General features: G+C 41.4%; 1 protein-coding gene across 1 annotated transcript; it reads left to right on the forward strand.

Moving 5' to 3' along the window:
• Positions 1-360: 360 nt before the first annotated feature.
• On the forward strand, positions 361-13,134 carry LOC119401408 (histone-lysine N-methyltransferase PRDM9). Its single transcript, XM_049418763.1, has 10 exons — positions 361-478; positions 2,491-2,540; positions 3,180-3,336; positions 6,821-6,931; positions 7,828-7,929; positions 8,464-8,540; positions 8,777-8,962; positions 9,450-9,705; positions 10,582-10,747; positions 12,497-13,134. Exons 4-10 carry the CDS (start codon positions 6,877-6,879, stop codon positions 12,993-12,995), a joined length of 1,341 nt encoding a protein of 446 aa, XP_049274720.1. The 5' UTR covers positions 361-478; positions 2,491-2,540; positions 3,180-3,336; positions 6,821-6,876; the 3' UTR covers positions 12,996-13,134.
• The last annotated feature ends 368 nt before the right edge of the window (positions 13,135-13,502 follow it).

The following is a 13,502-nucleotide window of genomic DNA, read 5'->3' on the forward strand; positions in this document are numbered from 1 at the left end:
TCGAAATTCATGCATTTCCACAAGGTCGGCTATCTGTGGGCTGTTGGGAAATTTGCCGACTCGGTCTGCATGCTCATTGAGTGGAGGATATTGTTTTTTTCTTGGGGTTTAATTTCCACTTTGCCAGTTACTTAGTCATTTAGTTATTTATAGTTATATTTAATTATTTTAGCTCAGGGTTATAGCAATAACTAACAGGAGGAATCCGCGTGTGGGTTTCGTGCACGTTAATAATTAAGCAGCGTGGAGAGTTGGGCTAGTTGGTACGAGTTCATTCTGGTCGAACTGCGCAAAGGACGGGCTCGTTTGTCTTGCTTTTCTTCGTGTCCCGTCCTTTGCGCAGTTCGACCAGAATGAACGTTAATAATTAATTACATGCAACAAATCATTATGTGATGACGTCACAGGCCACCAAATTTGGTTGTCATCGTGACGTCACATGATGACGTCATCAAATGGCATCGTCGCTTGGTCAAAGGTGGGCCGATCCCGGAGGCACTGAAAAACCATGTGAGATGCAAAAAGCTTCCAGTGCCTGCCTCCGATCCCGGAGGCAATGCAATACCACGTTGGGTGCAGGAAGCTTTCAGGGGTGGGGGTATCAATATACACAATCAACTGAGAAGAAAAAGAAGAAGATTGCTTTCGCTTTCAACTCGTCTTAGGCAGATGCATAAGAGACTGCGTGAATTTTACTGTTTCATGTTCATGTGTGTGACAATTAATTTTTAATTCTCCGGCCTCCAATTAAGATTACTGCAGGCATACGTTTGCGCAGCCTTTTTCTTAGGCACATGTTTGGATTAAGATAGGGGTGCAAGCATATATATAGTGCACCATTTAATCCATGCAGTATGCTTCTAAATATATATTTTGTTCATGTGCAGTCGTGTGCGTGTTACCCTTCAAGGGTACAATTAATTGCCACAAAAATTAATTGTGAAAAGCAAAATTAATTGTCAGTTTCGATTTACACTGCCATGCGCAAGTTATACGCTCATTTGTATTGAATGGTTGCAGGGCTCTGCAACACGTACGTACATCGTGTAATTTTATGATGGTGTGAGACAAAGACAAAGCACGCGCAAACTCATCCTTTTTATTTGTTTTTTCAATGTCTTTGCTCTACTCAAAACTAAATGACACCTCTCAAGTACACATTCAAACAAACAAAAAATGACTTGTGTGCTGCATCACAACGTGTCTTTCATGCGTCAGCTGCCATAGTATAGAAGGGCAAAAATTTTTTAAAGTATATGATTATTCTGGGTCACATGATCTGAACAGAAACGTCACATGACTTCAGATCCCCACTGTACAATCAGTCAGTCAGTCAGTCAGTCAGTCAGTCAGTCAGTCAGTCAGTCAGTCAGTCAGTCAGTCAGTCAGTCAGTCAGTCAGTCAGTCAATCAATCAATCAATCAATCAATAAAATAACTTTATTTTCACCAAAAACAAAAAAACATGTACGGTGAAAAATCTGAATATGAACGAAACATCAGTCACAATTTGAATGAAAGGCAAATTTTCAGCTGGCGTTGCATAGTACTGCTGTTTGGCTAGTGCGCAGTGGTTTGCCCATGTCAGTGGGGAGCCAGTAACCTACGCGGTGCCGCTATAGTGCTACCTCACAGTTCTTGCTATTTTGCCAGCATCAATGCAGTGACGTAGCGCTCAACCAATGACGTCAACTGTGACATTTCTGCACAGGTCTCGAGACACCAAGCCATTGAGGCCGTTGTGTAAAGCCTACCATTTTTATTTGCACAATTCCAGCATTCGTTGATGTTGGCTACTAAAGTAATTGAATCTAATGAGTTAATTAAAGGTAATCACTTACACTTTTGCTGCTAAATATCTCTTATTACTTTTTATCGATTCAGCTGTGAATTTACATCTACTTCTTGTACATGTAACTGATCAATTTATAAATTTATATATGTAGACTATTTTTTAGTGGCCTGTAGATTTCTTTTTTAGCACTTCCAGTTTTCCGAATATTCAGAAAAGTTCTTCTCAAATATAGTTACATTGGATGCATGTGATATCGAAGCCTGTGCTTACTTAAAGTAAGGGCCACTTAACTGTCAGGAAAATTAAGGACAATTAATCAGATGAGTTCATCTGAACAGCAGACGATTTTCTTGTGAGCAGCTGGGATAGTTGCAGCACCTGGCGAAGGAGATCTCGACCACGCGCTTCTTTCTGCGTGGCCTCTGAGATCTGCTTCGGCAACGCGATGAAACACAAAGTTAACCCAAGAAATACACCAGAGCACACAAACGCCAAGGTGCCAGTGGCACTACCACACATCTAAGTCAAGGACTTGGGTCGCCTCCATTTTTTCTTATATTGCGGCTAAATTGACCTTAAGGTTTCTCAACTATGAGTATGTGGTTGTAATAAAGGGATGGCTTTGTGGCAATAAATGCAGTGAAGGTACCACACGCGCTTTTATTTCATATCATGAATTTCACTGTTTTGTTCCAGAACTGCACACCAGAACCCAAGACAAGAAGAAGAAAGTGAACAGCGCTAAGGTACAGATGAGGTTTTATGGAGTATATAGCTTTTAGAGAAAAATATAACGACCGTTTGGAGTATTAAGAGCCCTACTCTCCCTATCGAACACTCCGTACAGAATAATTTTTTTTGTTACCACGATGATGCATATATTATGTGCTATATGTGGATGATCCAGCCCTGCCAGAATATTCATTTGGGTTTATTAATTTATTTCTGGGAATTCTTCATATCGTTCGCATTTATTCAATTTCTGCAAGCAATGATGAGTAGCCCAATGGTTAAGACGCCTTCAGTGCGCGAAGGCCTGGGTTCAAATCCAGCCCCACTGGGAAAATTTATTTCGTTCATTTATTTCTGATATTTCTTGTCTCCAGACACGAAAAAGTTCGCCTGTTTGAATATGAATCTTAATAATTTTTTGGGTCTTACATATCTATGACCTTGAGGCACACTATAGTTGCCACAGTGCAACACCTTACTTGCTAAACTACAACGGAGGGTTTCAATATGACTCTTATACCGTTATAGCAGACAGTGCTCTTTTATCCATTATACTATATGAAGTCATTGTGCGTCACCTGTTAATATGCGCAGCACTTATAATGGCACTGGTTCAATGTTTGCTTGTGATTAACAATTACTTTTTGTACTAGGGCAAACAGGCACCCAAAGCCGGAGACCAGGGCAAAGAGAACTGTGGTCTGGCAAAACGTGCTCCAAGCAAGAAGACGTGGGTGGCTCCTATCAGAGACAACGCTGTCCTCACAGAGAAGAAGGAATTCGCCAATGACAGCACTGTTGAGAGCCAAAGTAGGTATTTTATTAAAAGGGACATGAAAGAGAAACAATAAACCGGTTTAGATTGATAAATTGTGCTCTGAGAACTCTAATGTCCTTAATTTCGCCATGATAGGTTTATTAATAGAGGAGAACATCAAGTTGAAAGTTTCATTTTTAAATTTCATGCCGAAATCTCCACGTGCAACGTCACGGATTTCAAAGTGTATTTATCGTAGTTTGGCGCCATTGGCTCAACAAAATTACCCCAAACTTGGTATGTTAAGTCTATGGCCCCCTTAAAAAACAATGCACTTCATTTTTACCTATTAGGAACTATGTAGTCCCTAGTAGGCGCCGTTAAAACGTGACATCACGGCAAATGGTGCGGCAACTTCAAGGTGGCGTCACCACCCACATTTGTTTTTGCGCATTTTCTCGCTTACTAAGCATCGCCTCGTAGCAAGCGTGGTGTGAAAGAATACTTTACTTGAAAGAGTACTTTACTAATATGAGAAAAATCGTTTTGATCTTTAGTGTCCCTTTAACAATGATCATACGCTTTAGAAACGTCAAATGCATACAGGGACAAAAAGGGAGGGAACGACACCAGCGCGCCCTCTTTGTCCCTGTCATTGTTCGCGCTTCCAAGATGTATATTAGAGCTGTGCGAATAGCAAAATTTTGGGTGCGAAGCGAATTCGAATATTGAAGTGTGAGTGTGAATAGAATCGAATATTTCTAGAATATTTTTCGAACACTTCGAAGCGAAATTGCAGAAAAAAATGTTAGAGAGGATTCCTAAGCATATTCTTATGAGATAGCAACATGAAAGTGTTTCTTTTCACTAGGTTGATGAAGCACTGGTGGGGTGGTGTTTCATAGTTGTCTTATCAAGAATGAGGCAATGTATTTATGTACATGATTTGGTGCAACCAAATTGTTGCCGACAACACTTTACACGTGATAGGCAAAGATGCCATTTCCTCAGCCTCTCCTCCTCTTTCAACTTCTGTGGAAGCCCAACTGATGTGGTGGACAAGGGTGTGCTCCTTCAAGTCCGGAGTTCCAAATCTGCCTCGTAGATGTCGATATATAAGAACATCTGAAATTTCGAATGCTAAAAAGCTTCAGCTTACGATTTTTCGGACTTCCTGCCCAAATTTCAGATCCAAAACAGCATTAACTGAGCCCCCACCTCTGCCACATCTTTCATCTCCATGTTGGAACTCGCGTTTTTTTTTTTTAGTTAATACATTTGCGACCGTAGCGGAGCTTGAAAGGCAGCTTTGCCGCAATACCGGGGTGTGATGAGGTGAAGCATATTGAAAAATCTAGGGACCACTTCCAATCGGACGTTGCGTCTTGGCGAAGTTCGGCCGTAACGGAGCTTGAAAGGCAGCTTTGCCGCAATACCGGGGTGTGATGAGGTGAAGCATATTGAAAAATCTAGGGACCACTTCCAATCGGACGTTGACTGCGTCTTGGCGAAGTTCGGCCGTAACGGAGCTTGAAAGGCAGCTTTGCCGCAATACCGAGGTGTGATGAGATGAACTACATAGAAAATCTAGGGACCACTTCTAATCGGACGTTCACTGCGTCTTGGCAAAGTTCGACCGTAAAGGAGCTTAAAAGGCAGCTTTGCCGCAATACGAGAGTGTAATGAGGTGAAGCATATTAAAAATCTGAAGGGGTCATTTTCAATCGGACGTTGACTCTATTTGTTTTTGGGAAGTTCGAATAGTTCGAATAGTAAAATTCCAGTGCGAATCGAATCGAATAGCAAACACTACTAAAAAAATATTCGAAATTTCGAATATTCGCACACCCCTAATGTATATGTATCAACTAGCTTGTCTTTCGGTCTTACTTCAGCTCATACACTGACAGAATTCTAAATGCATTTTGTAGCTTGCAGTGCACTGCTTGCTGTGAATGTGCTTCAGGTTTGTCTGTTTGTACGTATCTGATGATTGAGATTTCTCGACAGGTAACATGAAGACTTGGCAATTATGGAATGCCTTGTGCACGTGTCTAAGGGCATATGCAATGTTTGTGTGATAAAAAACGCCACACACATTAGAGATGAGAAATCTTTCAACAGCGGATGTCGCTGGAGCAAACGCTCCAACAAGCAGACTTGTCTTAGTCAAGGCAGCACCCCCTGTTCAAGGATTTTTCATGTCTTCAAGCTTCCTTCCTCCCATGAACTTCTGCGATATTTGGATTACCACACATTAGGCACTCAAGTCAATAAAGACCACCACGTACACATGCATTACGTGCCTCTGAGAAGTGGACTTGCTTTGTTAGCCTATTTACAGTGTTCTACACAAAAGGCGTGTTCACAAGTTGTCCAACCTGGTTGTGCTATTTTGTTGCCTGGCATGCTAACAGGGTTGGCATTTCATTTTCCCACCCCGATTTCCACAAGGCTTGTAAATAGTAGTGTGTCTGATCTCCTACTAGGGCTGCAAGCATGGGGGTTCATATGAGCATGGCTGCAGTGTATGCCAGACACTAGCAACCGTTTAGGGAGTTATCTTCTTTAGGGTCTAGTAAGTTGACTCGCAGTTGCTTCTTGTCTCAGAACAAGGACAGTTACATATTGTTTCCTATTCTTAAATTAAAGAAATGTCAATGTTCACAGTGAACTAGCATGTGTAAACAAATATTATGCAGAAGCTATTGAGTGTGAGTGTTTGCTGGACTGTATATTTAGAAATTGGATGCACTGGTAGTATGCTTCCGATATACACATGCCAACGTGGATATCAGTGTTGTGGTGGCACAAATCTTTGTAGACATCTTTGCACTGTTATACTTGTGATGAATTTGTACCAACTAGCCCAGCTAATGACACTTTTGTAGCCATGTTTGATTATATGGCATGAAAGCACTCACTATAAATCAAAGCAGCACACACACAAAAAAAAAACAGAGGGCCAGTAATAGAACACAAACAACAGCACAAATGTTCAACAAGATTTATTTGTCACAACCGTGCAATATATACTAATTAATGATACTTAGACTCGCCCAATCAGCCATTTTAACAAAATACCAGTTAACACAAGAAATATATGAAGCTTCAGAAATGGCTGGGCTAGGCAGTGTGTGTTAGAAAGCCCAGTATCGCTTGATCTGAAAAATAAATTGAGTTCCATTCACACGTTTGTATATGCAGATATGAGTCCACCTGTGTATAATGTTCCCGATTCTGCGTTTGAATGATCCCGGCTGAGTAGAATTGTGGTGAGGCTTAGTCTGAGTGAGGCTCGAGCAAAACACATTTTGTGAGTTCATAAACAAACATCATTCAAAGGTGTCTTGGCACATACCGCTACAGTCTGCAATTTATGAGGCTGGCACAGTTGAACAGTAACAGGTGCATCTGTTGTGCAACTACGCTGATACATGCAACCATGGCCTGAGTGTGTGAGATGGTGGAATGGTATATTTCCAGGCCAACTTACATTAACAGCATTAGTAATACCAACTGCATGTTTTGCTGCAGTCGCTGATGCAAGCAACCCTGATGGCACTCACCGCCCCAGACGTGCTCAGAAGAGGATGAACTATGCAGAGTGCAACAGCAGTGAGGAAGAGTCGACGGACAAGCCATCCTGTGAGTGTGAGCAGTTACTTTTCAGAACACCCTTTCTCCCTCTGTTATGGACAAAATTACATGGAATGCCAGAGTAATCTGTGGTAAATTGTGGTGACAGATACCTCTGATGTTGTGTGGAACTGAGGAATTTCTGTCAAATTAATATGCATTTGGTGTCGACTGTTAATAAATTTTGCTGGATAAATTCATCAGTTTTTTTCTGTTATTTATTCATGCATGTTTTTTACTTACTCCCCGTAGTAATACCTTCATCTTGAGGGTACAATAAAATAAAATAAAAACTGTGCTAATAAAAAAAATCGATGTTTATTAAATAATAATTTCCGAAGCTTTACATACCAAAACCATCATCTAATTGCGAGACACACTGGAGTGGTGTATTTCAGATTAATTTTGAGCCCCAGGGGTTCTTTAACGTGCACTCAAATCTAAGTACTTGGGTGTTTTTACATTTCAGCTTCATTGAAACGTGGGCACCACAGCTGGAAATCGAACCCGCGTCTTTGAGCTTAGCAGTGAAACACCTTAAATGCTAAGCTACCCCAGTGCATAGCAAAAAGTAAACACTGAACATCAGTTGTTAAATCTATTGCCATATAGCAATATATTAAACATCCAAGTAGCGTATTACTTCACTAAATTAAGATATTTAATGATTTCAAGTTCATTTACACGATGGCAATGTTCAGAAAGACAATGAGCACATATCTTTGAATCGTTAGCTTGCTTTTGAAAGAGAATCTGCATGCATGTGCAGATTATGCCATTAGCATGCTAATAATGGGTTTGAATTATGCCAACATAGTCACAATTTCGACTAGTGTCACAACACTAGAAAGAAAAAAAAAATACAAGTATCACTTTACATAGCTCTATTATTGGGTGCATTGCAGCTTCCTCAGAAAACTCTTCCAGTGAATTCCGCTACCCCAGGCGCCAACGAAAAGAGGTGAACTACATGGAATGCGAAGAGGGACCGGACGACGACTACCTCTGTAAGCAATACTTTCCTGTATTCTAGTGAGTACTCAATATTTATATGTTACTATATATAGCTTACAATCCATATGCTCAAATGCAAACACTGAACCATACACAAGGTTATATGCTTATGCACAGATGTCACGTGAACAAAAGTGACATGATGCTTGTTAAGAGAAGAATAATGTCAGCACATATATGCTCTGCAGAGATTTACGACAGATAAACATCAAGGAACGACAGATAAATATCAAGGAAACAACTTACCACCAGTAAGGACCGAACATAGGATGGGTTCTTACTGGCGTTAAGTTTTTTTTTTTTCCACTTCAATTCCTTTCCATTTATGTCACTATTACTACACTACAGTTAAAAGCTACAAATAATGTCCTTTATGCCTTCCTTGCCTTCATTGCTTGTTCACTTCATTAGGTTCTGTCTAACAAACAAACGAGCCCCTGGTCCACTGCCCCTATGACAATTAAATGTCGTAATTTCTAAGCTGCAATTCCTACTGTAGCATACATCTGTGGTCTCCTATGTTCCAGTTTGCGATGACTGCAACATGGACTACCCCGGTGACTGTCCCGTGCATGGACCCCTGATACAAGTCAAAGACACTCCAGTGAGTGATGCGTGCTGATTTTGCATAAACGAGTTGCTGAATACAGAAACTCTGTGTTTGTGTGTTCTAGTTACGATAACCTTGATGGCAGCGTGTGAAATATCAGCCAAGGTGTGGCTTATGTCCTTAAGTGGAAACAGCTTAAGAATATTAAACCATCATGCTACTTAGCATGTTGCATGAATATGTTCACAGTAGACGGCAAGGTCTCAGGTAACATTGCCCATCCACTGCAGGTTCCCTTGGGTGACCCCCAGCGTGCCAACAAGACGGTGCCTGACGGCTTGTGTGTTGGCCGGTCAACCATTAAGGGTGCCCAGTATGGCGTGTTCACCCTAAAGCGACTGTCTAAGAGGCTCTGCTTTGGTCCATATGAGGGTGTCAGAGTTGGCAGCAGTGGTGCCAATGGATACACCTGGCAGGTATGTACTACAGAAAGCAACATGGGAATAACATGCAAAATTAACTGCCATGGTGGTACAGTAATTACAGCACTCGGTTGCTGACCCGAAGGTCATGGGTTTGGTCACATTTTCTTTGGAGGCAAAAATGCTAAGGCCAGTGTGCTCAGACTTGTAGTGGTCGAAATTTCCAGACCCCTCCACTATGGCTTGCCTCATTCACATTGTGGTTTTTGCACATAAAAACCTCAGATATTATTAACATGCAAAGACACCTGTGCATTGATTGCGGACAGTTTACACAGCACAGCAAATTGATCAGTCACAATAAACTACTGAAATTGCTGGATAGATGAATGAGATATTAACATATGCAGGAACAAGACCATCGCCGAATGCGTGGTTTCTTTATTCTGTTTCTTATTGAGTTATTCAGTTGACAAATGATCACAGCTACATATGAAATGATTCAGATTCAGGCCGCTTGTATGTGTGTTGCATGTCGCAGATCCGCCATGGTGGCAATGTGTACCTAGTGGATGGCCGGCCTCTGGATCGCTCCAACTGGATGCGGTACGTGAACTGCGCACCCCAGCAAAGCCAGCAGAACCTGGTGGCGTTTGTGCGCCGGGGAGCCGTCCACTATCGCACGAACCGGGTGATAAATGCCGGAGAGGAGCTGTTCGTGTGGTACGGGGATGCATTCGCCAAACAGCTCGGTCTGATTAAAAACTCGGCCGTTCCCACGGCACGGAATAAGCAAGGTGCGAAAGATTTTGTTTGCATCTTTCCTGAACACTCTAAATGGGATAACGTATGTTCTGTTTTCAGATGTTTGCGTAAAGTCACAGTCCAAGAGGACACTGAATACAGTACTTTTATAAGCTTTCTTAGTGGCGAGACTTCAATGAATTCAGCCTGGTCGAGGAATAATGTACCGATGAAAAATCCAGTGTCAATCAAAGTAGAAATTATTTTAATTTTAAATGCATACTGGCTGTCGCACAAGAGCCTTATTTACAGAGACAGCAAGAATTGAAAGTAAGTAATACACTTGTAAAGTACATGTTCAGTTTAAGAAGGAAATCATTTCATTCTTCTGGGGACCAGGTTGTCATAATCAGCATACAAGTTTGCTTTCTATGGAAATTATACCAGCTGCTGGAACTATCTCGAAAAGGAAGCTACAGTTGATGACAACGGACGTGTTTAAGCAAATATAATAATAATTATATTTTTCAATTATTATTCTATTGGCTTAAGCACATCCATCGTGATCAATGGTAGCTTTCTTTTCGAGATAGTTTCAGCAGCTGGTATAAATCTCTTACTTACCATCGTCATCCATCATTCTTTTTTCTCCCCTTTCCCCACCCCCGGTGTAGAGTAGCAGGCTAGAGCATAATATCGCTCAGGCCGACCTCTCTGCCTTTCTACAAATAAACCTCTCTCTCTTAAATATAATTTTTTTTACACTCAGGATGTATTAATTTTTATGTTCACTCTTTAAAATAAATAAGATGTACAACCAAATCTTGTAGTGTTGACTTATGGGGTCACCAACCTCTGTGCTGTACTGCTTAGGTGACTATAAAAACATACCTCGGTCATTGCTTAATTTTTCCTTACATTTGTCTTAGGGGCCAAGGAGGATGTGGCCACACCACAAGTGGTCTTCTCCTGCGAAGACTGTGGCGACATGTTCTCCGTGCAAAAAGTGCTGGACTACCACCGGCGATGCAAGCACCACCAAAGGCCTCAGGGAAAGCACAGATGCGCCCACTGTCCCTATTCCAGCAACAACAAGTGAGAAGAGATGTGGATTTTGCCGACTATCTGCTATGTAGTAGTTGTTTTGTTCGTCTGGTGTCGGCGCACTTATTCACTGGCTAGTGTGAAACTCGTACACTTTTGCTTTCACGATAGTATGTCCAGAATGCATAAATGTAATGTGCTTTGGCTGCAGGCATACATATTTCATCAGGTATTTGCATATATGAAAGCAAGGAAATGCACTTATGCATGGAATTAGTGCAAAAGTTTGAACAAACTGTACAGTCATTGCAGCAGGTATGCATTACTACAGCAGTGTTGGAAACGGCCAGTTCAAAAGACAACGAACAGTGGCAATAACCTGAACATGAGCACCAGTGTCTTAGCAAACTACTATCTGTGACATTTGAGAACAAGCTCTTGGAGTGTTTCCTCGGTATGATCAGTTTCACGATGCATTAATTTATGCACCATGTAGTTTATTGTTTGTAATATGAAAATGCAAGCTAAATTTTTAGCAGGTTACCTCTCATGACACTTTCATGTTGGGTAAACTCCAAGAAATACTTCCTTGCTTTGCATAAAACAAAAAATTTGTAGACACTAACGTTTAAAATTTCACATTGCTGTCAAATTTGGCATTACTCACACACGATAAACGATATATATTTCTGCTACCCTTTATCACACGCAACATAACATATTCATTTATTGCAGTAAGATTGGCAGGAGTCAATTGTAAAGTGAATGTATGTCCGAGTTTGTACAATAATAGAGAAATAAGACTTTTTCCTATATAATTACGCGAATGTTAATTTGTAGAATGCGATTTTTTATATATAAGTAAGCCGCTCTTATTAACACATATGATAAAAGTCTGACAGCTTTAGATGTTTCAGTTGCTCTTCATTAGCATCACATTAATAAAAATTATATGGGCAAACACACATTTTAGAGCACAATGAAGGTGCCATGTACCACACATCAGTAAAAATGTTTATTGCTCAGCAACAGTACCGCTGACACAGACTCTGAGCACGAGAAGTGCTCGTGAACCAGGTGTCCAAGTCATGACCTGCTAGTGTTCCTCATTGTTGCACATCTATTAAACTTTTAGCCATCTCATGTGAGCAGGACAACACCAGGACTTGTGCGCTTGTGAGTGAGATGGCACTTTCACTGAGAAGTGCTTTACATTTATTTGTGCACTGCTGCCAATCTTGCCATACAAGAAGCTGGCACAGCATGCATTCGACTATTTACACGACACTTATTGCTAAGAAGTTGGCTTATTGTTCACGTTATAACACAAGAAACAATGCCACAAATACATTATTTGCTTCTGCAAAACCTTACTACCAGTAATGAGCCGGTACACCTTACATTTCCCTTGAAATGCTCGTCTATCTAAATGCAAACATGTGAATCTTTGTAAATGGCACGTGGTGTGTTAACAATGTACTTTAAATATTATTTTTGTGTGTTATAATTTCCTACCTTCCGGAATCGAGACAACTTCGTGTGCAAAGAACAGTGTTAACCTGAGTACAATTTCTTCTTTGATAGATAACATTGAAAAATCGTTTCTTTTTCGTTCTTTCTTTCCTTTTTTTAAACACATGAGACCTGGCTGGACGGTTAGAAAACTATAGATTGATTGCCTGATTCATGTCGTTTGAACCATTATTACAGAATCCGCATTAAGTGTGGCAAAATAGACCTAATACTAGGACCGGAGTAAATCTGCTCTGTTCCATCCCCTTTTCATTTCCATCCTTGCAGGCAACATGTGATCAAACACGAGAGGATCCACACGGGCGAGAGGCCATTCGTCTGCCACGTCTGCCGCAGGGGCTTCACGCAACGATCAGCCCTCAACAGCCACCTGCTTGTACACACGGCGGAGAGACCGTACGAGTGTCCAGACTGCGGCCAGCGGTTTACCCACTCGTCAACCATGGAGCAACACCAAAGAGCACTGCACTCTGGTAACAGTGCTCGACCCTACGTGTGTTCCCAATGTGGAAAGGGATTCACGCGTAGTTATTATCTCAGCACACACCTGCTAATCCACACGGGTGCAAAGCCGCACGCCTGCTCCGTCTGCGGGATGAGGTTCACACGGCACAGTACTGCCAAGAGACACGAGATCATCGTGCATGGTCGCCAGTACCCGCTTCACTGCCCGCACTGCGGCAAAGGGTGTTGGGACATGAGAGAAATGAGAAAGCACACGTTTGCTCGTCACTGTGACGACAACAAAGAAAACAGTGAAGCTTGAAGCAAAAAGCAGCCATGATGGAGAGTTGGACAACAAGAGAGACTTTGTGTGCAAGACCCGGAATGTTGAAGAACCAAAGGAAACAACAAAACCCGGTTGACATTTCTTGTAGATTCTAAATAAAAGCCAAACAACTATACCACTGTACCTTTACCACCATAGTACAGCAGGGCTGGGAAAGAGACACGTGAGAGGGTAAAAGCCTAGCCAAGCCAGGGCCAAGTATAGGTGCCCACCAGCTCTGATGTGACCCAGCCTTGCGTGACTTACTGCAAGCTGCGCTATTTTTTAAAAATAATGAATCGTCAGCAACCTTTCAACCTTATCACCCATGACTTAGTGAAAAACACTAACTGTACCCATTTTGCATCAGAAGGAACTTTACTGTTAGGAGTTCTTACTGATTATGGCACAAATTTTTTTTATTTCGTCATTTCACATTGGGAAATTCTTCGCCACCCAATCTAAAGTTGTCTTCGCACCTGTATATACTTTCAAAAAAGCTCT

The sequence above is a fragment of the Rhipicephalus sanguineus genome, chromosome 8 (assembly GCF_013339695.2).
Source record: "Rhipicephalus sanguineus isolate Rsan-2018 chromosome 8, BIME_Rsan_1.4, whole genome shotgun sequence".
Taxonomy (NCBI): domain Eukaryota; kingdom Metazoa; phylum Arthropoda; class Arachnida; order Ixodida; family Ixodidae; genus Rhipicephalus; species Rhipicephalus sanguineus.

Bases quoted from the DNA above. Each gene is read 5' to 3' on its own strand.
- LOC119401408 (XM_049418763.1), top strand. From the start codon at position 6,877: ATGAACTATGCAGAGTGCAACAGCAGTGAGGAAGAGTCGACGGACAAG. The intron at 8,541-8,776 runs GTGAGTGATGCG...CATCCACTGCAG, and splicing joins TACAAGTCAAAGACACTCCA to GTTCCCTTGGGTGACCCCCA. The intron at 10,748-12,496 runs GTGAGAAGAGAT...CCATCCTTGCAG, and splicing joins CCCTATTCCAGCAACAACAA to GCAACATGTGATCAAACACG.